At 36.6% G+C, this 27146-nt stretch overlaps 1 protein-coding gene across 3 annotated transcripts in view; it reads right to left on the reverse strand.

The window, feature by feature from the left end:
• TRIO (trio Rho guanine nucleotide exchange factor) overlaps positions 1–27146 on the reverse strand; it is a 242519-nt gene that overhangs the window by 141659 nt on the left and 73714 nt on the right. For all 3 annotated transcript variants that reach the window (XM_015617789.3, XM_015617791.2, XM_015617790.2), the window contains exons 4-9: positions 24205–24397; positions 23360–23872; positions 20134–20256; positions 11818–12009; positions 8406–8537; positions 4132–4362 (exon numbers count right to left, since the gene is read on the reverse strand). In XM_015617789.3, coding sequence (XP_015473275.1) covers positions 4132–4362; positions 8406–8537; positions 11818–12009; positions 20134–20256; positions 23360–23872; positions 24205–24397 — 1384 coding nt within the window. The remainder of the gene's footprint in view (positions 1–4131; positions 4363–8405; positions 8538–11817; positions 12010–20133; positions 20257–23359; positions 23873–24204; positions 24398–27146) is intronic.

Here is a 27146-nt window from a genome sequence, read left to right on the forward strand (position 1 = left end):
CTCAAAACACCCCTCAAAGTACCTCCTGCCAGCATGTTTTACTAATGTCTGGCTTGCAAGCTACCAGGAGAGTTTTTCAGGCACTAAAACTCTGATCATACGAGTGTCAGCAGTATTACTCTATCAGAAACGTTATCTTTATGCCCAATTTTGTTTTTTCCTGGCCTAGAAGAGAAGAAGTCCACGGTGCTGTTCCAAGTCTGCTTTATTGCTTCATTTCAGAATCAGTCAGCTCCTTTCCTTAGGTGAAAGGCTATTACCTACTTAGTAAGCTTATTAACTCTTAAACATAAAATCATACTTTTGCTAGCATGGTTTATATTAGAAGGGCTACATAGACAATTGAGTGCCAGTGACCACTTTAAAAAAAAAAAAATTAAAATAAAAACCCTTTTTTAAAATGTTAATAAACTAACCAGGAACTAGATCTCCCAGGATGTTTCTGCTGCCTAAAGTCAAACTCAGAATTTCATTCAGTTTAGGACTGTCATACATTTTCATATTTCAAATTTCAGATTTTCTGTAATTCACTTCTTTTCTATTATTTTCATTATTTCATGTACTACTTTCCTTACTACTTGCTTCAAAAGATCAGCAGATAATTCTTGGTGTACTCAGATATCACCACAATGTTTTTGTTGACTTGGAAAGCTCCACTGGAAACAGCTTCAAGAACATGAAAGACAGAAGAAAAAACCCAATAAGCTTTCTAAGGTGGAAGTAACACGAAGTGAGGCACCAGCTCAACACTGACAACTCCCTCCTCCAACTCAGTTCTCACTTAACACTTCCATGAACTGAGTTATTTCATTAATCCAGCAGAGGGAGGAGGAGGAAATCACAGATTCATGCTAAAGAACAGTTACAGATTCACTTATAATGCACTTGGTTGCTCACTACTATGTGCAAACTATAGACAGTGGAAGAGAGCCACACTTAGCTTATTCTGAAATAAAAAAACGAAACAAAACAAACCACCACATTTAACTTTATTGACAATAATTGAAAGATGTTTTCAGGTTATCTTCTCAATCAATCTTAATTGATTTTTTTAATATTTGAACAAAGAGACAATGTGCAAACAAAAACTAAAGTATTGTAGACAGGAAGTTACTTTGGAGCTCTACATAAACCACTCCAGAACTGTCTCAGATATTAATTTAACTAATACCATAAACCAGAGTAATTTCATGCACTGAATGCTATTAATGATTATTCAAATGAAAATTTAACATTTCTCAGATAAATTAGGATGATCTAATAGAGTTGTCTTGCTTTTGTTTTGCAAGCAAAAAGAATCTTTTTATTTGAGAACACTTTCTTCCACAGATAAATTTTCAAAGCTGAGGGAGCTACAATCTCCAAGACATCTGCTGTGGCTATTAGATTAATCTATCTGGAATAGATGTTGCATGGTCATTGTCCTACAGATTGACCTGCACTGAAATCCTATTATGAAAAGTCTTATTGTGAAAGGTAACAGTGACCAAAATTCACAGTGTGACTTATAATGCATTGCCAAAAATACCCATTATCTGTAAAGTTAAGTTAAAGCAACATAAGGAGCTATACTTCCACATGAAACATTTCAGTAATTAACAGTCATTACAGAGATAAATCAAAGGACAACTCCATCTCTGACAGTGGCAATTACTGGATACTAAGGGAAGGGCTTAGGAAGATAGCAAGCAAGGGCTGCACCTCTGTACAGATCTATCTTGAAATTTCATGATTAAAGATGACAAAGTTGATAAAGATGTGCATTAGCACAAAAGGCTACACCTTGAAACTGTTCAAGAGGATTTCTTGCAACTTTAACTCAATGTATGTCTTGCAAAGCATATAAAGAAACTACAGGCATAAACAGGATGAAAGAAATTTCTCCAACCTGTAGATAAGGCATGTACTAAATAATAAGTCAATATGGATCAACTTTCTCGAGCTAACTGGCTCATACTGAAAACTTCTGGTGCACTCACAATCCACTTTCATGATTTGGATTGCACATTCCTGATACGGGAAGCTATAAAAATATGTAAAGCTGTCCACTTTGTTGTTTTCAAATCTGCGAGTACTTATCTTAAATGCAGCAGCTCCAAAGGCTGATGACTCTAATATAGAGAAGGAAAATCCAGCATCTTGCTGAAGAACCTGGTGATGACTGCACAATGTCTTGAGTCTAATGATGGCTTATTTGCCAACTTCAAAGAACAAATCAGTCTGAGAGCTACCTCCTCTATACTGAAAACTATGATTTAGGACAGAGCAGAAAATTAAAATTTCCTACAAGCATTTCATGACTCCCAAGATATTAAAGGCAAAGAGTAGGAGCAGTACAGTAACTCTGCAGCATTTAATGAACACCTTCCCCCAGGAAATAAACTGCCTAAAGCCTGGCCTACCAGCCTGAAACTTGAATTATGCACCTGGCAAATTACCTTAGGAGACCCCTTGGACTAGATTGCCTAAGTAGGTCCTACTTGAACTGAACTCAAACAAGAGGAGAAAGTTCCAACATCCAATCCATACTTGTTGGCACCAGACTACTGAGAGGATCTACATTTTTCCCTGAGAATCAAACTACTGTGTTTATTTCAGTTTCTGAAGATTCCTTACAAAGCCTTTTCAATTTAAGAGGTGATTCATTTGTAGGCTGTGCCTCATCACAGAATCATAGCGCATTCTGAGTTGGCCCTTTACTGACTACTCATGGAAGTACCAGCACTGGACCCTCTTTACTAGCCACTAGTTTTTTGCTGTAATCTTCATGGAGACCCTAAAGGATTTTTAAAATGGCATAACGAATGGAGTCTTTGGTTCTCTGTGCCCTTGCTGACCATTCATAACATTCCCTCTGCTTTAACTTTTTTGTCAGCTAATATTTTTCATGCCTTTCTCCATCCTTTGTCACATCTCAGCACTGACAATTTGGATAACAGCCTTTCTTTCAATGTATGCTTCTTTTTAGATAAAAAATTAAGTACTAAAGTTTTGAAGATTTTACATAATTTACTGCTTAAGTATTTAAATTATATTCTTTAATTACATTAAGAGATAGTCACTAGATGTAGAAAAAAGTTCAGTTATCAAGATTGCTCAGTCTCTCCACCATCTGCTTAAACTACCTTTTTCAACTACTGTAAATGATGAAAATCAGTTATTACACTCCCAACTGCTCACAGCCAGTATCTTCTTGAAACAGAAAACTACAAGAAATTTAGCTTAAACTACAACTAATTCTGAAGAAAAAAGATTAGTTTAACCAGAACTGTGGCTATCTATGTAAAAACCCCATTCAGAAGCTTTGACTTGTGAATACTTTTACACTGAAATGAAAGAACATGATCAGGAAATACTGGCCATCTTTAATTTTTTACGAAGATGAGCTGTTAAAGAACAAATTACTATTGTCTCTGTTAACTGAAGTTCAAAGCCAACATTTTATGCTTATTAAAAATCCATCAACCAAAGAATTTTATGTTTTTTTACTTTAAAAAGGCAAAGATATATCAGAGATACTAATGCCTGTATGTAACTACTAACTTTTATGGATGTTGTCATAATAATAAAAAATAGCAACTAATAACAACTAATTCAAGAACAGTGTTATCAGAAAGTAATCTCATCTGTAATTTTTATAATTCCTTATTATATGACTCTCAAGTTTTAAAGAAACACTATTAAGTCAAATTAAGCATCATCAGGGATTTAAAACCAAAAATTTTACAGAATAACACTATTAATTTTTTGCATGTTACAACAAGATATCTTTTTGACACTTCAAGTCCAGAATTTTATCTAGAATGTGAATGTCAGCTTCCAGCACAAACTCAGAATAGCTGTCTATATTAAAAATCTTTTTCATCATATATGACTTAAAGTAAGTAAATTAATTTAAAATCAGAAACAAAAAAATAAGTAGAACTAACTTTCAAATATAATTGTTATCCATAATAGACAATACCCAAGTTCTGATAGTACACAGAACTTGGTACCATTCAGCCAATCCCATGCAACTATCCAATTGTTGTTGTACAAAAGAACATGGATTATAGTGGTCAAAACTCACCTGTCAGTGCAATCAGGCTAATAGAATACAGAGGCATTTAGACAAAGTGAAATAAAACCTACCTGTTGAACATCCTGTTGAAATACGCAGAGCTGAAGCCGCTGGTGCAAGCGGACCTTCCGATGCTGCCAGATATTTTCCAGTTGGCGCTGGTGATGCAATACTTCATGGATGACATCCAGGACATGATGAACTGCTTTTGAGTAGTTGGCAGATGCGGTGAGGGAATCAGAACTCCCAGGAGTCAAAGGTCTCTGAAGTTTGTCAAGGAGTGACTTCCCATCTTGGCTCACCTGACCACCAAAAAGGATGAAGACTTAAGTGTCTTGCCAAAAGCTTGTTGGGCTACTACTTTGTACCCCACCCCTTCTCCCGGTTTTAAATGTGTTCAAGAACTCAGGGAGCAATGATGAAGACTCATTTTATTGCAGGAATTATTACCTACCTGCAGCTGTTATAGGAAAGAAAAAAAAAAATGTATATTCTCTTCCTATTTAAAATAATTTTGACAAGTAGCACTCTTCAAATAACAGCCTGTCTTTCCATTTTTTTCCATTACTTTAAGAATTACTTTCCTTCAAAGTGTTGGGATATTTTGTTTAGTTTGTGTTTTTTGTTGGTTTTGTTGTGGTTTTTTTTTTTAAAGAACTTGTCAAATGTAACTTTGAATAAATATTCTTCAATTCTTTCCCTAGTCAACAAGACACCTAAAATTAAGCATTTGTCCAGAATTATCCTTCCAAAACAATCTCTCTCTTCATTTGCTGTAAAGGTGAACAGGGAGGTTACTTTCTGTAGGTTACTTTGACAAATACATTTAAACCAACAGATATAAAATTTAGTCCATGATTCAATCTGACATGATTTATAACTTCTAAATTATCAGTGTTACTGGTAAGCCAAGGGAAAACTGCTGTTATGGCAAACTTAATTCTGATTAAATCTCTTAAACCTTTTCCATCTAGCACAGAAAGATACTGTTTTCCAAAAGTTAAAATGTGTTTAACTACTGATACTGACAGGAAACCTTTGTCAGTATCAGTAGTTAAACACATTTTAACTTTTCTAGCTGTTGTCTTCTCTGATTTAAACCACAGCAGAAATATTCAGATTTACCTTGCATGCTATTAAAAAGCAATAACCCTCTCTTATCTGGTCACTATCAACATTTAGTGTTAAAAGCACTTTTCATTGGCATTTACTCTTTTGGCACGAAGCAGAGACCTGTTACAATTCAGTATCATTCAGCTACCTGTAAAGAACTTTTCTAACAGCTCATCTTGCTGACAGGAACAAAAATCATCTGTAACCGCAAGACTCAAGTATAAACAAAAACCTGAATCCATCAAATCAACACTATGTCAGAAAGAGCAAATTTGCCAAGACCTTCCCCCAGTGGCTATTTTCAACAACTTTTTACTAAGTCTAGGCACATTTTAAATTTGTTATTCAGTAGTCAAACAGATCTAAATGAAAATTCTTTTCTATTAATTGGGTTACAAGGGAGTTTATTTCTCAGTTCAGTTTAAGCTCTTTAATTTTAGCAATGAGTAGCAACACAGAGAATGATACTTCTGAAAGTAGCTCCAGAAAATCAAGTCAGCAGAAAAAATGCATTGTCCATAGCATAGTTACAAAGATATATTTTTTCTTTTCTATATCCAGAAGAATTATCTAGTAAGTCCTTCAAATATTTCAAGATAATGGACTTCAACTATCCATTCAGAGTCCATAAAATCTAGGTGAAAAAAAGTAATTGTGACAGCCCCTTGATCCAATTAGTTTATTAGCTTTATAAACAACTGACTGCACACGGATTTTCCTTTTGCGTTAATACACTAAAATTTTCTTCCTTCCTAGTGCATGACTGCCTTAAGATTTCAGTGAGATGTATAACTTTATTTATATATATAACTTCATTTAAGGCACATCTGTCACATGGCATACCAGTTGTCTCATCATGTAAGCTAGTAAGTTGCTTTACTAATAATATACAATAATTACCCTCTATAAAATCAGACTGTCTAGTCTTAAAAGCATTTACTTTCTTAAAATTACTGTCTTCTACTTTGCAACCAAGTCATGTTGTCAAGACATTGCAATCTAAAATGAATGACACTGTTGTGATTCTCATAGTGTTGCTCTCTCTTCCCCCACTGTTCATTCATCACAAAATGAAAGGAGCTCCATACTGTAATAGAAATGAAGTCATACATCTAATAATGATAAGCAATAGTGCTGTAATACCCTGACACAGAAAGACGCCTCCATCAAACTTCAGAAAGGAATGCACGTTTGAAAAATGCAAAATAAAACTTTCTGCCCAGAGGAGGAACACAACTTGTACATAAGCATACAGTTAGTATTTCTGCACCAATTCTGATTACTGAAGAAAAAAACTGCTTTTTTACCAGATGGGTGAAAGTAATGACTAGAAATCAGAAGAAAGGCACTTAGTGCTCTTTTTTTCCTTCAAGCAGTACCAGTGAATATTTTGCTAAAATATCTGTCTATCTATCCCAAAGTCAAAAGCTACAGCTTTGAAATTCTAAATAAATTTCTATGGTACATCCCAAAGCAATCCTATAATCCACTGGTCTTATTTATTTTCTTTATGCATCACCAGCAAGCAAACATTATTTAACATGCTAATCCACAGTACTTATTTACACTTAACAGCAGGCTCATCCAGTCACATCCCTGACAAAAAAAAAAAAAAAGAACCCACACAAAATTAACTCAAACCAAACACAACCAAGTAGAAAAAATGCCACTATTTCAACCTCAGGCCTTTATAATCATTATTCCTCCTTGTTGCACTCCAGGCTGCCTCTTCACATAAATCTTACACAAACATGCTATGTCTTTGTCCCTCCCAATGATGAAAGTTTTTAATGAAGACAAGAAACCTTACTACAAAAACATGCTTTCAAGAGTGAGTTAAAAGAGTTAAGTGTTAGTAAAATTGCAAGTATTATCAGGTGTCATACTATGGCATTAGAACAGTTGACATAGCAGGGTGGCACTGAGCAAGAATAGGGATATCAAAGTGTATTTTACACAGAAGAACAAGAATTTGTGAACCCTGGCATCTGATTCATGGTCACAAAGTTTTTGCAGACCCTAAGGTGGCAGGTATTCAAAAAACATGGTTTTAATATATGAACAACAGGATGGATCATGAGAACTAATCTTACCCTCCTTTACTGCTAAATGAAATGTGACTAGACTTAGGATTCCACTTCCTATAATAAAGCTGGTTCATCAGAAAGTAGTTTTAATTTTAATGTAATGTAAAAATCACAATCATTAATTCAAACCCACATGACCTCCTTCTGTGTGCTTGGCCCACAAGACAGGTGCTTGTGGGCCAAGCTATCCTGTGTCCACTGATCATTTTTACCATAATTTAACCAAACACAAAAATTTTGAGTACAAAAACTACTGTATTTAATCCAGAACAACATCAGTCCAATTGAACAGTAAAAACAGTTTTACCCAACAATGAGAACAATCCTGACAGAAGGAAGGCAAGTAAAAACAGGAAATACAGAAAATACCTGTTAGCTAATAATAGTGAATACCAATTTGATTTCAGGTAAGTAAAGCACAACAGAAAACTCAAAATTTCTAAGAAAACACAAAAAAAAAAAGATAGTTAAGTCATCACTTTCTAGACCACCTTCAGAATAAGCATTTTATCTTAAGTTGCAAATACAACTACTAGAAATAGTGACAAATATAATGATTCCAGTGTGTGCTGAGTCCAGGATTAGAGCACCAGCATAGGATGTGCTAATCTTACAAATGCTGACTACATAGGCATCCTAGCTCATTTAAGTACCTTGAGGTTGATGAAACTAAGAACCTTCTGTTTTCTCAAGTGACATCCTTTGATAGTTAAGTCTTTCTTGTGAGACAATTTTAGAGACCCATTCTCAAAACACACTTAGAGAAATCCATGCCAACAGAATACCTTCCCAAAGAATGCCCAGCTAACTTCCCTTCAAGTAAATGTTTAAACTGCAATATCCCACTGCCATTAAAAGGTAGTAATATGCAAATGCAAATTAAAACATACTTAGTACTTTAGTGCTCCAAATGTTGTTTGTACCTCACATGGTTAAATCTCACATTTCAATTTATTTCCAAAGGTTACAGGGAAGACTTTAACACTTCACTTTTGAACAACAGTAGCAAAATCCGATATAACAGATTTAAAAAGAAGCTCAGCACTTGAGTTTCCAACAAACTCCCAATGCAACAACTGATACTGATTCATGATCCAAACTTAACATGACACAATTTAATCTAAGGAAACAAACAAGACACTGACCTCAGAGTAAGCCAAGGTAATGTGCTCATATATCCCTTGATGATGATGGATAGCCTCTTCTAAATCCTGTAGTTCTGAGGGAAGCTCCACCTCACCACAGGCTTTACACCATGAGTCCACATTGCTCATGTACTGCAACAGAGAAGAAACATTCGGCTTTGATTTTGGGTTCTACCATTAAGTACACACAACAGAATATACAGAAGCACAAAAGCATCTGTGTGACAGACACTGAGAAGTCTTCTTTTAAGCAAAAAGTCTTTACAGTACTTCTCTCTGAAAGAACCAGAAGTTTATATCAGAATAGAAAGAAATATCCAAGTCTGAATAGTGCTTTTAGATATCTGAAACTCCTTGAGTTGTTTGGAGACAGGCAGGCTTAGCTGTATGTTGGCAGTCTTCAGAACCAATTTAACTCTTGGCAATACTGATGCTTCAAGTTTACTTTTGCTCCTTTTCTTGATTTGCAGCTAAGAAGTAGTTTCCTTCATCCTGCACCCACCATTTCAGAAACACGAAAGCCAGTTAAGGTCTTGTTTACACAAAGAAGTAAAACATGCTACAGCTTTCAAGTCCAGACCCTTGGTTTTTACTTGTCAGCTCCCTGTGCAGATACTCACGGTATCATGAGGTTTATGACCTCACCTCTTTTCAATCTTCAGAGAAAACCATGTTACTTTGCATGTGCACACAAAGAATTACTGGTGAAGCATTCACTGAAACACAGTTGTCTTTTGCTGGAAAGAGGTTATCAAGGAAGCAAAGCAGTGTCAGGGCACAGTGAATTCACACCTCAGTCCCCAAAGAACTAACTTCTACATGCAAAGAAGTACTAAATCCATCTGGCAAGCTACTACAGCAGCAAGCATGTAAGGGATTTACAACTTAAGTGGAGGTCTCTTAGGACTAGGATTGAACTTTGAGCACACAGCTATGTCAGCATAGCTGCTCGAGTCAAGTCTTTGGGGAAATTGAGGATACCGCAACAGAAATCTCTTCTGCAGACAATTCAAGTTATCTCTGAAGTTTAAGCTGTCTTGACAGACAAGAAACTGCCATCACAGCTACATGCACAGCAGAACTTCTGCTGACTTCCTTTTTCACAGCTAGGGGGCATTAATTTTATACCCCTGTTACATTAGAAGGGAAATAGGAAAAAACTATCTGTTCTTCTAGGAGTTTTCAAAGTTGTTAAACCAAGTACAGCCAAGCATATGTGAGCTCTGTAAAGTAAATTTTCTCTATTCACGTCAAGTTCAAGATTCAAAAATCATGAGACCAAGCCATTCGTTGCAGCAGCATACATATCTTAATTCTTGGAGCACGTGTAGTCTTTTGAGGAAAAAAGGAATTCATAGATCATTTCCTGTACTCTTCTATTGTTTGACAGTTGGGCAGAAGGGTGGTGGAGTACTTAACTCTAAAATACTTATTTAATTCTCATTAACAGCCACTTTAAAAATATCTCTAATGTTAAGCACTGAACATTAACAGAAGCTTAATGTGCACCAGGGAGCAGGCACTGATAGCTGGTGCAGTCTTCAGTGTGCCTGACAGTAGGCAGCAATACTTACCTGTCACTTGCAAAAGAACACATGCATTCAAGAAGGGTGTGTTTTTTCTTGGGCTGCTTACTTTTTAATCTTTTTATGTAGGTCAAGCATCAGCAGTCATTAAAGGGGTCATTCCTCACATTCCAAACCTTCTTTCCTTGAACTCGCTATCCACTGTTAATGAAACAGCTAATATATCACAGGCAGGTATCTTAAAAATAAACTAGGGAAATCCATTGCAGCTAATCATAAAATGAAAACTGCAGAAAGAGCAGTTAAAAGTAAATTCATCCCAGCAGATGCTGCATTATTTTCTCTCATTTTTATTTTTCCTCCTGTTTACATTCTACATTTAGTTTACACTTACATTTAGTCATAAAGAAGGTAACACTGACCCTTGATGTAGTTGCCCAGCACACAACTATACACAATATTTAGTCCCTTGATTTCAGATGAGCATAATTTCTTATATTTGTTATGAAAAATGACAGCATTTGAGTCAAGGTATACCCACCTGTTCACATTTCATTCATCTCTCTCCTACATGTATAGCTCAAAGTGCTTAAATGGAAACCCGAATGACCCAAGTAATTAGAAAAGCATCAATATTGACAAGATACCAATCTGTGTCTATCAAAAGCTTCAAGCTGACTGCCGACTTTTCTATCAGAAAAAATTCCTGCATCTCATTTTTATGTAGCTTTACCGCTAAACCTGCTAAAAGGAGTGGCATCACTCCTTTGTTATAGTGGCATCATTTTATATAATTTACCTTAGTCTAAGGACATTAAACCAATGTCATCACTAACATAATGAAAAGCAATGTTTTTGCATTTTAATAAATTCTCATTTCTAATGTCTCGATATTTATCAAGTTAAACATCCATGTAGTAGAAATCAAGGAAAAAGTGTGTTAAAAACAACTGCACCACCTCTCTCTGTTTCTGAAGTTTTCAGCTCCCAAATGCTTCCTTTATTCATTCCAAATGAAAGTTGCATCAGACATGAGACCTTTCCTTGGATATAATGTAGCAAGGCAAAAGGAAGGAAAAGTATTTACATGCAGCACATCATCCATACCCATCCAAGAACCTCTGCTCTCCAGACACACCAGGGATGTACGGAGCAGGCAGTATACAAGATCAGCAGGTGACTCAACTGCGCACACAAAGCAACTCCTTCAGAACTGAACTCCCTTGAGGGCAAAACATGCTTTCGCCATTAAGATTATTAACTTGGGGATATTTATTCCTATTTCCCCGACATCTACCTCTTCTCTGGCAGTTACACATGGTTAATGACTTAATTAAAATAATTGGTATAGGCCTAAAGCTAAAATGTTTTTTTAGCATAGGAGGAATCTCCTATGGAATACTAAGTAAACATCTCCCACCACAATTTCAGATTCAGAAGGCAGTTAATTAACTTCTCAACTTTTAAGCCAGTTCAACTTGTGTTTTCTAGAAGCAATTATTTTGAGTTAGATCTTGACACTCGAGCAGTGATGGGAGTTGAGTGGTGAGGACAACAGAAGTGACAGGAAAGGCATTATATCGATCCTTAAAAGCCTACTATAGTTAAGCATTTCAGTCCACTTCATTCTCATTCATATAGCTAATTTGGTTGTTTTACCTTGCACTGATGTGGGCAAAGCATTTTGTATAAAATTTAAGGCCAGTGGGGTAAACTGAGGAGAATAAAATTTTGTTTGAGTATCAAAATTGGCAGAAATAAATATTCTGGCTTTCTTGTCAACCTTTTCAATCACTTTCTTGCACTTTTTTCCAAAGCAAAAGCAAACTGCACAACTCCCTGTTCCAGCACATAACCTTTGTTGATGCCCTCCCCAATTCACTAACCTGTTCAGCTTTTTGATGGAAGATGGAGGACATGTCCAGTAATGTGCTACGTTCATCCAAGGCTGCAGCAAATGCCTTCCATTCCTGTTCCAGCTGACTGGCAATCTGTTTGATTTGCTGTGAGGCGTAATGGCCAGACTCGATCAGGCGGTTTGCTACTGACATGATGCGGCTTATGTTTACATACACATTCTGTGGAGAAGGAGGGAAAAGTTAGTGCAAGTTAGCAGACCAATTAAATACAGAAGTATATTCCTAAAAAATTCTACTTTATTACAGTAGTGATCAATAGTCTGATTTAATTTGGCAAGTTTATGCATGCCAAACTTTGGAATCTAGGTTACAATGAAGCAGTCTGTCCATAATTGACAAGTGAGAATGAAGACTTGAAATAATCAGTCTAAAACTCATGTTAACAATCAGTTTAAGCCAATTTATGTTACATGAAGACACATTATTACAATAAAGAGGAAGAAATAACCACATTTTACAACAACCTCAATAAAAATGTTTACAGACATCCAAGCCAACAAGACATTCAGGCACACGCAATATAGGAAAATTGAAGTATCTAAGTATCTATCTAAGATCTTAATCTATCTTAATCTGTACAGTATGCATGTGTGCAACATCTGTGAACCTTTACATCAACTTCTGAAAGTAACTTTTAAAGAAACAAAATAAAGAACTCTGAGCTACAAGAAGTTTAACGTTTTTACATTTTATTTTCTTGCTGCTATACTGCCTCAGAGCAGCACTGAAAATCAGACAAAGTCCAAGATCAGAAGTATTCTCTAGTATACTGGTGTTATGTTAGTCACTGATGATTCTTAGTCAATCTAGTTTTCAATCAAGAGTTTCTGATTCCTGTGAAATAAAACAAGAACAACTTTACCACCAAAAACTTTCGGAGTATCTCAGAGCTACATGTGTGTAATACAGAGTTGACACTTCCTTCAATTGGGCAGATTACTATATATCTAGAATGAAGTTCTTGGAATTCACAGGATTGCTGAGGTTGGAGATTACCTAGTCCAACCACAAGACATTGAGCCAATCAGGTGGAACCATGACCTGCTGACATCCAGCCATTGCCCAGAGCTTGACACTGACTGGCTGCAGCAAGTGTTGCAGCTCCTCCAGGCTTCATTGTCCAGACTCATCTGCGCAGCAATTAAGACAGGTGCCTATTGATTGCAAACTGTATGCACATACGCAAGCAGGAGCATACCTGACACAGCCTACAGCTCAGCTGATCCACCCAATAAACTAAGCATAGCAGTGTCATGTTGGCTGCTTTTCTTTTCTGCACAATAGTACTTTTACGTTTTTAGGTTATCCCACACATGTGGGCTCTGCTTTTTAAGCACAGGCAAACAACTGGTAGAGTACAAATCTGGTATTTCCAACAAATTTTAAAACACTGGAGAGCATTTAGGCCTATTGAAAGTATATGTAGCATAACTGCAAGACTGCTAAATGAATACAGAAAGATGGTCTCTGCAGTTGTGAGAAGACACAAGTGCCCAAAGAGAAAAGAATGAAGGCTATAGTAGGACTTCCATTTGAACTCTTTCTGTAACATAATAAAGTAATTTTGGAAATTCTGGAACAGCAGTAAAAAATAAAGGACATGCCACTATAAACATGAAGTAAAACAAATTAAAACTGAGCTGTGGTTAACATGTATTCATTTTCCCATGGCAATCAGGCTTCACACGTCTGGAAGAATACAGCCTGTAGCAGAGTGAATATGAATTAAAAAGCTGACAGTTGAATGCTTTCCAAGTTATGTACACCACATTCCTTTCCCCAAAAAAAAAAACAAACCCAAAACAAAAACAAAAACAAAAAAACCAAAAAAAACTTTACAATAATCTAAACCTTCCACCTCACTACATGATACATCTACCAAAGTTTTAAGTATCAGTATTTTATAATGCAATGACCCAAATGAGATAAATCTAATTAAGAAGGAAAAGAATTTCTAATAGCAACTCATTACAATTAGACTGTCTTTAATTGACCCTTGAAGGTCAACAAATTTTGTTGAATTTCCTACAAGGATAGGCAATTCCAGTATCATTAGTATAAGACAACTGCATATTTTGCACACTGCTTGAGAGATGAGAAACACTATTACAAGTGAGCTGTCACTCATTTACCAGAGACTGATATCTTATTCCTTGTATGCAATTATAACCTGGTTTTAGTTAAGGAAGCAACATCTAGGAGATAGTAACTGATAAAGTCTTATTTAGTGACCTCATTTACACCATGTGAATCTGTACAAAGCACCTGCGGCTTCTAAATGTGTATCAGCTGTCTCAAAGGTAAAAGGGTAATGTGAAATTGCATTTCTTTCATTGTGTTACACACATGACTATTCTAACAAGACTTAAAATGTAACAACTCAAGTCACTGCAGTGACAGTGTAAGTAAGGATACAAATGTACTTAGCATGATTGTTTTCTCTCAAAATGCTCTTTAGCCAGAAGCTGAAAGGACACCTTATGATATCTGGAAAGCTCCTCATTTCAGATTTTTCCTCTAAAGAGAGTATACAAATAAAAAAAGGTATTGCTCATCAAAGCAATACAGATTAGTAGCCTAACAGCGCTGTGTCATTCTTTAGCACGTGCCTGAAAGGCAAATACTCGGGAAAAATACAGGTGACAGCCTACCAGCTTAACTGAACTTTCTTAGCACACTCACACAAAATAAAGATCGCAGGTGACCTGAAGATTCCATTTTATTTCCTGATTTTCCCAGACCCATTTAGAAAATGTTTGCTTAGCTCCAAGATTTCCAACAGCAGTTTTCTGACACAGAGACTATCACACATTCAGTTTTAAATGCCATCAAACTCAGTGACATGATCCATAAGCATCACAAGTGGCACCTCTATATAGACTGTAGTGAGCTTTAACTATTTTACTGTAATAGAATCAATTTAGCAATGGAATTTTCAAATCATCTGCCACCTCACACACAAATGACTACCAAAACATGATATACTATTAATGTATGAATTAATATCTGCTTTAATGATTTACATGTTCTCTGACATTTCTTCTAGCCTCATTTGTGAAGCAACAGTAAAACTGTCACTTTGGGAATACAAACTTCAACGATGAGGGCTGCAGGACAACTAAAGTAAAACCTGATCTATTCCCTTGAAAAAATATAAACTTGGCAACATTCAAGCTGCAGTTAATGAAAGTGTTTAACTACAACTTCAACTACAAGGATCCTTTAAAATTCTCAGGTACCATTTAACCACTGCTATCAGCACTGGAACATGTTGAATATAATTTCACTCCAACTTTCTTCAAATATGTTGATCTCTTCCCTACATTTTCCACAGTGGACCTGAAGAATATTACAGAAAGATTATATAGTCCAACACCAACATTACCTTCTTTCCTCCTTTACTTTTCACTCACATTTATGTAATCATAGTAAATGCCCATGCCTTCAAACTCTCCCTATAGCCACATCACTTTCAGGTGTATGTTTCCCATTACAACAGTAAATATGGGGCTCTAAACTGGACCTCGTTCTCTAGCAGGACCAACTGAATCAGATCATTTTCTTTACAGATCTGAAGTTCAGCCACCCCAATAAGTACCAAGAGTGAAATAAGATTTGTTTCTTTTCAGTAACACCACTGTCTATTTCTTTAGTTTGTGATTCATTGACATGAACGAACTTGTTGTATTAACACCTCAGTAACTGACTGCTTTTAAAAAACTGTTTATTTGCTTCTTCCCTCTTAAGGATTGCACATTTAGCCTGTTCTATTTAGTCTTGCTGACTTTGTAGTGCTCCTCAGAAGCTGAAAATAGCCTGAACTCATTTTACCTTTTCAGTCTATTCTCAGGCTGGTGGCATCCAGACATTGTATCTAAGCATTAACTGCTCTGGCACCATAAAGATTCTCTAAGGGATGTACACCTGTGGTCTTGCTCTCATTTGCCCAAATCCTGAGAACCAAGGGCAGTCTAGAATTCTCATGGTGCTTTAGTCTATCTCAAGAGACAAATCTTGAGATTTTGTAACAAATGGTTATAAAAACACATATTTAAAGTAATAAGAATCTCAGGGGTAAAATATGTCAGCAGTTAAAAGGAGGAGGAAAAAATTACACTAGCTCTAAGCTCTTACCTTGCCTTTCTTCATGTTTTCATTTGTACCAGCCCCTGTGGCTGGATTTGATCTTTTTAGCTTTTAACTCTGCAAACCTAAGGATATTCAGTTGTTGTGCTCATACTTTTATTTTAACATCCCAAAGCTCTCACCAGTGCTCATCTCTGACACACTTTTTGGATAGCATTCAGGATTCGATTACTACCTTGATAAAATGGTTTAGTGTATGCAAACAGCCTGTTCTGAGAACATTAATCAACTTAGCAATACGCCTACAACTGAGATAGGAGTTTTCAGATTATAGTTAATAAATGTAACTTCTACTCATGGTCCTATCAACACTGAGACAAGGAGCAGTCATAGCACATCCTTTAATAGTAGCATGTGTCAGCTTTCTCCAAACAAAGTTTCATTTTGCCTGCATCACTCTTCAAGCATTTTAACCCTCCCCAGTGCAGGGAGAGGCACAGTAAAACTGTAATGAAAGCAAGGCCATCTAATCTAGCAAAAGAACAGAAAATGTTCAAACAGACAACATCTTCCTCCTCACCCATATTTCACATGACTTCTTGTCTTCCTTGTGTCTCGGCAGATGTATAGAAAATGGCAGGAAAAAGAGTGGAAAGACACATAACCAGTCTTTTCTACTCCTGCATGCAAGACAGACTAATTGTATAATCATGGGTACTTTACTCTTGCAGTTTAAAAACTCAATACATATTTTTTGTAGTTGTAACTCCTATGATGCTTTATTTGAAAGTTTCTCCCTTAAAAGGTACTAAAAGCTTGACTTGAGAAGCAAAACATTGGTTTAGTCACCTAAATAGGAATGTTAAGCTGAAACTGAGTATTGCTTAACTCAAATAAATCTCAGGACTTGACAACAGCAATTTACTGTTGACGAAAGCAGGCCTTGAAAATTGTACTGAAAATCCATCCTCATCTTCAGAGAGCAGAATCATTGAGATTTTGCTTTTCCCTACAGTTATGGAACATGGGATCTACTTGCCCTATAAATAGACAGCCTTAACTTTTATCACTACACAGCTCCTCAAATTCAGTAACAGAAAGTCACACACCTATAGCTGCACCTGTGAACAGTCAGTAGCTCTTTCAGTAACCACATCAACCTGTGTGTTAATCCATGACAACCAAACATATGTCCCTCTTTAATGCACAGAACTACACCCATCCAGCTTTTCTCTGGGACAGATTTACTGCAGTGAGAACCAGTCTGTGTATTAACCTTAAGACTTGCATGAACTTACTCCTGTTACCATGAAGTGCAACCACATGAATACACAAGATTCTTAGATATACCATTTTCTAACGAAACTTGTGAAAGTTAAGTTGAATCTCCTCCCTAGATGCATTCTTTACCTTTTCACATTTGGTTCACACTTCCAACTATTTTGTGTTCTTACTGAAAACCAACATTCTAAAAAATGGCACAAAGCCATTACAAGAAAATTTTTAAAAAAACTTAAGCAAATCCTCTTTGTCCTTGGTGTAACTAACTCTTGTTCATGACAGGAAATGAGCAGCTTTCACAATGGTTTACATCCAGGTGGCTTGCTTCAGACTGGAATACCAGATCAAAATTTTGGCATCTCACCCAAAGGCTGTCACTCTTTCCCGGCCAAGTTTGGCATAAGCAGCTGCAGAAGTTGCCCTCCACTTCTTGGAAACAAACTGCTGCTTGGGAAGGAAAGGGACACGAGAGACCCAGCTATTGACAGAGAGTAGCACCTGCTGTGGAGGGGAGCATGTGCCCTGCAATAACCACAAAGTGCTGGGAAAAGCAGCTGCAACATCAATTGTCGAGAGTTAAGCTGTGAGCAAGTGCAAGAGGTTGCATTTAGCTGCTTGGGGAGCATTCATCCTTTGAACCATTCTTCCATACCTGAAGTGAGCGTAAGAAAATTGACTAGAAAGCAACATCTATTAAGGTCCAATTAGGGCCACAATGAAATACCTTCTAAATCTCCTGCAATAAATAAACTTTATACATAGTTGTCTTTCTCCCTTCCTCTATTCCATCCAAATTAATCACTTCACATGGTTGTTGATAGGTTAAAAGTTAAATTTCACTTCTGATGTTAGAGTATTCACACAAGAGACCTTAAATCCACTTTGGTTACTTTAGAGTTGCACTGACAGGAAGAGTGAACAAACAGCAACTTGTTAAGCAAAGAGCATATGTGGAGAGTAGTCAGGGAGAAGCTGAACATACTTGTAGGAGTGAAGACTACCCGACATTTTTCCAGTTGAAAGCTAATGAAAAATAAGGCCTGACAAAATTCAATCAGTTCACATCATTTCTTATGTCACGTTCAGTTTAATCTTTGCCCCTAATCTATATGAAAGGCTTTTGCCATTTAACCAAATAAAACCCAGATAATCTGAATGCTGCTTAAATCAAAACCAGGGACCAATCATACTGAATTTATATTTTCCTCTTCCATGGCAGAGAACCTCTTCTGGGGGGGGCTATTCTACAGAAAAAAATGCAGCTTGTTTTTACTCTTTTGAATGTTCAGATAGCTTAATCTGCCCCACATTTAAGCTGCTCCTTGTAAGCTTTAAGAAAACATTTTGCAGGCTGAGAAAAAAATCCCCTGTAATTAATGCATTTGACAACTAAAGGCAAAAGAGAGATTAACAGGAAAAGACTAACAGCAAACAGAGCAGGAAGGATTATGTTGCATCACTCAAGTGCTTCCTACTGTTGATAGCATCTGAACAGTCTAAAAGAAGGAAAAAAAAAATTAAAAAGTCATCCAATTTGAAGAAAAGAGCACAAGGGTGACTAATATGAGGACAGGCTTGCAGAAGAATTTAACATTTAGAATGTAACCCCAAGAATTGCCTGGAATGCCACTCAAAATTACTAAGTTCCAAAAGTCATCTCATGTCAATGACACCTACTGTCATCCTGTGTTTCTTTCTGCTCTACTTCATATGCAGAACAGTGAAGAGCAACAACAAGGTGCTTCATAAGGTAGCAACTCCCCATGCTGTGAACCAAATCTAATGGTCAAAACCATCTATGATATTACATAACTTACTTACAAAGTTCACCTGTATTTGCTTTACTCTTTTCAGAAAGTTCATGTTGATTTTAATTTTTTTAAGCTTTTGGAAACAGAGCTGAGTTGCAAAAGAAGAAAACGTGCCTGCTCTCATCGTGTCTTCCATTGTCTTACCTCCAGCTACACCATACACAGGAGCTGCCTTTCTAGTCCTTCCATTACTTCTGCAAGACATATAACCTAGGTAAGTTTATTTTGCCACTTTCCTGTTCTACAGAAAAACCCTCTTGAAAGAGTTGATTATTTCAACCACACTTGAATTCAATTCCCATCCTTGGACTGCCAAGAATGTTAATTTGTAACAAGACTGATAGTGTTCTTCCTTCATTGATCTAACAGACAGGAACTGGATTTAGGCCCAGACTCCCAAGGTTATTTAAACACCTACAGTGTGTTAAGGACCTAAAATGCACTTCAGAATTTTGTCCCCATGTTCAAACCACAATTCATTAAACTGAAAGTAAATAGCTTTCACTCATTGCCAGTTAAAATCCAAAATTTTTTTTAAAGACTGCTGGGGATATTTGACCAAAGAAATTGTTTAAGCTCCATTCTACAGTTCCAAAAATGAGAAGTATCTTCTTAAAACCATGGAAAATTAATACAGCAGGCTCAGTTACTTCTCAGAACCTTTTGACAGCAGGCTCAGTTACTTCTCAGAACCTTTTGTCTGAGCTGAAATCTATTCAGAAGATCCTGAGAGCTATTTCTTTCAGAATGGAAAGCTAAAATCTGTATTACACATGATTGTCTGAAATTTTCTACAATACCCAATGTACTGCTGAAAGACACATCCCAGGTTCTAGAAGCTTGGACACTTACATTTGAGAGGTGCTGAGGTTGTGTTGAACACTGCCATTTGTCAAAACAATTTTGTTGCTTTTTCACAGTACCTCGGTACCTGACCACCCTTTATTTTCCTCCAATGTGTTTTATAATTTCATTGCTCAAACACAAATTTGCACTACAGAAAGAAGAGAATGATCTGTGTCTATGTATTTGCAAATTCTACCTTAACACAGAACAAATAGCCACAGCACTTCTGTACTGCCTGTGCAGGGAGGGCTGTTCTTACCATACAGTTCATGGCAAAGTGATTGTGCTGTGTCTGGAGTTCCATCGTGTGGGGGTGACTGGTTCCAATCTCTGTGTAGCTGTTCAGAAACAGACCTTTGTTGTGTGTGATCCAGTCAAACATCTACATGAAAATATTAAGGAAAGAAGGAAGTTCAGTAATTTTTATTTTATTATAAATAATTATTATAAATAATTGTTATGGCAGAAATCATGGAGAAGTAATGTAAAATACCTATGAACACAGAATACAGACTCTAAGGCTGTGATAATTAACACTGATGCTCTTTCCATTCTAAGTTACTGTATATACCTGTCTTTTTGTATCAAACAGCTGAGGCCATTACTGTTATCTTTACTACAGGTGTTTATCACAACAAGCTACAGTAATGTCACAATCACAAACTTCATTATTATGAAGAAGTCATAGTAAATAAACAGGCTTGGAGCACAGCCCTGAGTTGCCAAGCTTATACATTCTCTAGTGTCAGCACTTATTCACATCAGCAGCTTAGCAGTTTAGAATGAAAATGGCAACTCATGGAAATTAAATATAAATTCTTTCATGCTGATCAAGTACTTCAGCTGTGAGTTTAATATTTCTAGTTTGTAAATTTACAGCAGATTTGAAAACAATTATTCTATTTTTAGATGAATTATTAAAAGTATTAGTGAGCACAGAGTTACCTTCTTCCAGAAAAAAATTTAAGAGAAATTTAGGAATAATCTTTAAATATGCTTGTGGTTTTTGGGGTTTTTTTTAAAAGAGAGTATTTTAATATTCAAACAAATTTTAGGAGAGACCTTAAATGATAGTGCCATCAATGAAGGCACACAGGTATGTTAACAGTGGCACTGGAAGGCGAAGCCAAGCAACACATCAAAGAGCTGTTTAACACCCCACCTGCTCACAATGGTCTTGAAATCTTTGCTGTATCTCAGCTAAAGAGACACACCTGCTCTCTGGATTCTAAGCTGAAACAGATTGTCCAGGAAAAAATGGTAGCAGTAAGCATTCATTTAAAGATCTTTCAAAAATATGCTGGCTAACAGAACAACATTATCAAGTCCAATATTTGTCCCAAGTCCATGACCACTAAATTATAAGCAGACCAATACGGTAAGAACTGTAAACCAAACTTTTGAAGTTTAGATAACTGAGACATGCTCCTATCTGATAACTGATCCCATACTCCTATAATTTTAAGCTTCTATATCTAGAACTCAATGAAAATGTGTTAGAACATTATTCAAAACAGACACTGCTACTGCTCATGACCATCCTTCTCTAGGTCAGAATTTGCTGCCTTCAGACACTTAAAAGGGCAATTCCAATCAGATTCCCTCCCTTGTCTGTTTTTTGCTTTCTCCTGAATCAGTCCAAATTTCTTGCACTGAATTGAGCAAGCCCTCCAAAAGGAACATGTTTTCTTCTCCCCATGCAATACCCCTTTTTTTTTCCCAACAAAAATTCCATCCTTTCCCTCATTTCAGTAAAATACAGACGTACACTGATAAAAAAGTCATGAGCTGTGAAATCTAATCTGACACAAGCAGTAAAAATACAGGCTGCAAGTAGATTAAGGCAAAGGTCTTAATCCAAAAGTGAGTTGGGATACTACACAAACCTTCTTTTTAAGATTTTTTTACTGGCTAATGAGAAAAAAACAGGCCCATGTATGGTAACTGCAGTCAACTTCATTTTCAGGTGCCTAATATTTCCTCTTTGAAAGGAAGATGTGTTAATTTAGTATAGATTTATTCCTGGAATCAGAAATGTAGAAAACACTGTTAGGAGTTTATGCAACCGTATGGCAGAGGTCAGTCCCACAGGCTCAAGTATTTCACAAGAAGTTTCTTAAAGCCCAAGTTATGTAAACAATTAGATAAAATATGAGGAAACTAACAAAACATATTTTGATGGTGCTTACATGGTACTGAAAGATATGCTATAATGCAGAATAATTAATGCTGTAATGAAGTGGCTGCAAGGTTGATAAAATGCATTTGGGTCTGAAAGAGCAACACTAGAACAACAGCTTGCATTATTTTCTAAATCATTTTTAGACATAGATAATAATTTTATCTTTTTCCAACTCTATACATGTCCCTATTATTTTCAGCTATATCCAACCACTTTACTAAACACTTACTTTAAATTGTACTTTAAAAAAAATATTTTCTTTTTAAACAAAGCAGAAAACATTACAGTAGTGTAAGGAAAGTCCCTGAGGTGAAATGATGAGGGTAAAGGAAAGTACAGGTGAAGAATACAAATTAAGAAGCAGGAAGAAATTAAGTTTTATATGTTTGTTCTGTTTTCACTCTTCCCCATGCATTTGCTAGTGACAGCTGCTGGAGAGTAGAATACTGGTTTAACATTGATCACTGGTCACATGCAGTTCAGGCAATCTTGTATAAATACTTAAAGAAATCTGAGTACTTTAAGCTCTGACAAAAAACATACCTACCACTTGACTGCATAGTCTAGTTACTACTACTCCCAGAGAAGAATTCCCCACCCTTCCTTAAAGCTATTTGTTCCATGGTAACAAGTCAATAATAAGTGATTGCAAAACCATTCTACATTAAAATAGGCCTTATTTGAGCTCATCTAAAAGTGATCTGCCTGCCATACTTCCTCTTCAAATTCCATGACAATCAAGGGCCTTCTCATCTGAAGGGACTGGTTAGCCTGAAACATTCTAAAATCACTCAATTCTCTGTTAATGACATATGCACTGTCAGAAGAGATACATCAGTTTTTAGCCTGGGACTTCAAACCCTGCATCAATGAAGCAGTTTCCCATGTCAGCCTCTTCAGACTTTGTTGACTGCCTGTCACTCACTTCCCAAAGATTGCTCAAAAGAAGACCAGTGTAGTCTGAAATCACCTGTATCTATAAAGTATACAGCATTCCTCTTTACCTGATGCATGGAAAAGCTGTCTGGAACAAATGCTTAACAAAATAAGCACTTTTAAGTCATCAGCAGTTAAAAATTTTCTTTGGTAAGAGCTTCCTGTGTTCCTTACAGCTTAGAAGTACTATCCCATGCCCTTTACTCCAAAAGACCCTGAGTGCCTCTCAATCAAGAAGTCTCTTATTTCTCATTAAAAGGCTAGTGATTAACTTCAAAGACAAAAATTACTACTTTTGGTTACCCTTGGTATTTCTTTCAAGTCCATCAAGTATTGGCCATTTATAGTCTCCTCACTCAATCCTTACCTTTTCAGCATCCTGCTCAAACAGCCTGAGCTGAAAGCATTGGTCCAATTTCAATTTCCGCACATGCCACATCTGATGCAGATGCTGCCGTGTTGAGTGCAGCCTGTCCAGCATGGTGGACACTTTGGGTAAAAGGTTCTGTAAGTCTGCATTCCCTGACCCAGAGTTCTTTTTGGGAAAGCTATCACTGCTCTGTATCCGCTGGAGCAGCTTTTGTCCTTCCACATCAAGGTCCTCAATAGGAGCCTTAATGACTTTCTTTTTTAATTGTGAATGCTCCTCTATCATATTGCGAGCACCTTCCAGGTCCTGAGGCATTTCCTTTTTTGACAATATATCTTGCAGTTCCTCCAGTCTGGACAGCATATGGGTTGCATTGCTAATGTAGTCCTCAAAGGCAACTCTGATTTCTATCCACTCCTCATGGTTGTACTCCAAACAGCCATCAAATTCTGGGGTTAGCTGAGAAGGATCAACTACTTTGGTAAGGCCTTCCAGAGACACCATATTTGTCTAAAAAATAAAAATGGGAAGAAAAAAATGCTGTTACTGAAATTAATTTGAAATTGCTTCCAAGTTTTTACTTTTCTCTTTGTAAGAGTTGATTATTTTGCTCATGAAGGCCACACTACAATGTTTCTTACACATTTGACATATCAATTCTGATCAGCAGAAGACAGCAGGTCTTGCAGGTATTTTCCCACATTTCTTTCTTACCTCACTACATTTAAGACCAAAACAGCAACCACTATAATTTTTCTGATAGTTTCCAAGGTGCTGATCATTAGTGATAACATTTAAAAACACAAAATAAATATAAATTTGTATACCATAGGGAAAATTACCTCAAACTCAAACTTAGAGCTGCCAAAGTTAGTCCTCTGTTTCTGCCAGAAATTGTCTGGCTTGATTATCAGTGCAACATGAATACAACATGGAAAGGATTCCTGTAAAATCTTCAGCAGAGGCTTTATGGAGTCCCATTTTGACCCACGCATATCTACAATGACGGTGAATCCTCGTTTACATACTTCCTCACTGCAGAAAACAGAAGGAAATGTTATCAAGCAAGTGTTTCAACTTCCAACACAGCACTCTACTCTACCACACTGCCTAATGAATGTGGTCTCCCTCAGGGTGTCACTGCTGACTAGCTGACCATATACAGCAGATCCCACAAACCTCTCAAGATGCTTCTTTTACCTCCATGCCAAACTCCTTGTGGGAGCTAGCCTTATATCTGTTGCTGATTTGATATTCTGCCGTTATCTTCACTTTCATTTTTACTGTTTATATTCATGATGATTCATCATCCAGTCTTGTTTCTCCCTCACCTAACACACACAGTAAACCTACCATTTCTTAAAGCAGCAATATCTAATTCATTTACAATTGACTCTTCAGAACACAGAGACACTTACTTGACTGATGATAATATTCATGTCTTTCTAATGATTGAGGGGATACTCTAAAAGACAGCAAATTGTTCTTACCTACCACTTTGCAACTTTTTCAAACTGTCTCAGAACCATTTTATCTGAGAGTTAGAGTCTGTAGAGGAAAAACACCCGTTTATCGACAATTGCTTTTGTAACAGGATCAATTTGTGAATAGTTAAAGGACAACACAGGTTGCATTGTTATGGTTGTGAAGAAAACCACATCAATCTGTTTCTACAAAATTTGAGCTCAATTTTGCTGTCCAAAAGTTGACAGACCTTACACACAAATTCTCTGGCACTCCCTCTGAAAATGAAAGATTTAATTTCTTTTCATCAATATCTTCCGTACGTTTAGTTCTTGCACTGATCAAAAGTGACAATCACCACCACCATCAGAAACTCTTGATTTTCTTCCAGTAGAATTTTCTACATGACCTTGTAGTATGACCATAGGAATGAAAATATTTCAAAAACCAATGCATCATAGCCAACAGACTATCAAAAAAGGACAAAATGTCCATTGTTTGAGTATGAGTCACTTTCAGGGATGTGACTAATTCAAATGCCATTCTAGAGTTCATGTGGTGAGGTTTTCAGAGCATCCAAGAGGCAGGGAAGCTTCTCTGGCATATTTTACTCAGTCTTATTGGCCACATTGCAGAAAGATAGATTATGACTGGTATAGGAGATCTGGAAGAAGTATAATGTGGGTTCCTCAGACCGGGAAGGGTTTTTTAAGTTTGAAAAGCTTAAAGCTAGGGAAAAGAAGAGATAATAAACATTCCACAACATTTCAAAAAATGAGTTTATTGTGATAAATGCTGGCTCTCCCACTTGCCACAGGAATGCCAAAAATGGCAATGGCAAAAGCAAAATATATTAAAATTAACTAGCTTGGCATACATGTAGGCTACAACATACAATATTCTCACCATGGTGAAAATGTTTTCTAAAATCATCATGGGATTCAGAAAAAAACAACTACTTAAAGATAGACAACAACAATTTATCTTAAAGATAGACCCATTACTGAAAGGTCAAATGACAGTAGGAGTGCTGCTCAGCCCAGCCCTATCCCACCAAACTGAGGATGGCACAGGGAGTGCTTGCCACTGATTCACAAGGCATCTACTGGGGTGTCCAAAGTGGTCCCACATTGTGTGATGCAGTGTGGCTGTGTACATGGGGCCACAGCATCTCACACAAGCTGAATCCCTTTTGGCCAAGGATTACAAGATTTGTTCTATGGAGCCACGATCATGTGTTGGTAAGCCTGAACTACACTTAAGTATCAGTCCCACTCTGTGGTGATGACATAAGTTTAGCTGTATTTTTAAATCAGATAAATCGTAAAATCAGTAAAATTGTGAGATTGAGTTGAGCTTTTAGATCTCTTGCCAAACAACTGACACCTGTGATTCTTCAGCCACATCAAGTAACACTACTGCAACAAATAACAGCCCAAAAGTTTGGGGATATTTTTATCAATTGGGACTTCTAATTAGCTAGAGTTGCATAATGAGTCCCTTAAACATGACTTGTATAAAAACAAGTCTTGCTTTTGATAAAGCTCCCTTTATTCTCAAAAATATGCTGTGCTTAAGGAGTATAAAACATGCACTAACTTTCTTTTAATTTTAGATCTATTGATGCTGAACTAACATACACCTTTTGCCAGAGGGACTGTTTCTTGGCCTGATTATCTCTAAAAAAAATCTTGGACATATTTTGATGCATATTTTTCTATTAACTTCTCTAGCAACTTGAAGCATCTAAATGGCTAGAATACATCTCATCATTCAAATCAGAGCAAAAAATTCAAGCCTTCTTCCTGCTCTTTCTCTAAGTCCCCTGAGTCCCCCAGTTAACTTTTCAAAAAGGAGGCCATGTACACTCTCAGACAGATGCCTTGAAGTTACTTTTATGAAACTGGCATTTGATTATGTCAAGTGGAGACTTTCAGTAAATTAGCACATTACACAAACATGGAAGATATTGCACTCAGGGATGTTGTCCAAGGAATTTTTTTCAACTGTAACGGCTACTGCTGCTTGTGGTCACAGACAAACATAGTCAAGCACAGTCAGCATTGCTCCAGCCTGCAACAAATGCTGGCAGGTTCCAAGATGGACCTAATGTCAGAGTCTTAGGATCACTTTTGTCCCCATCTTGATTACTACAGAAAGCAAAGTTCTATATGAAGGAACTTTTTTTAAATACATACAAAATATGTAACTTCTGTTAGAAGTATCTCATGTATACACATACTATATATATACACATACATACATACATATACATATATATATGAGCTTATATATGCCCACACACACACACACTAGCACT

Source organism: Parus major, chromosome 2 (genome assembly GCF_001522545.3).
Source record: "Parus major isolate Abel chromosome 2, Parus_major1.1, whole genome shotgun sequence".
NCBI lineage: Eukaryota > Metazoa > Chordata > Aves > Passeriformes > Paridae > Parus > Parus major.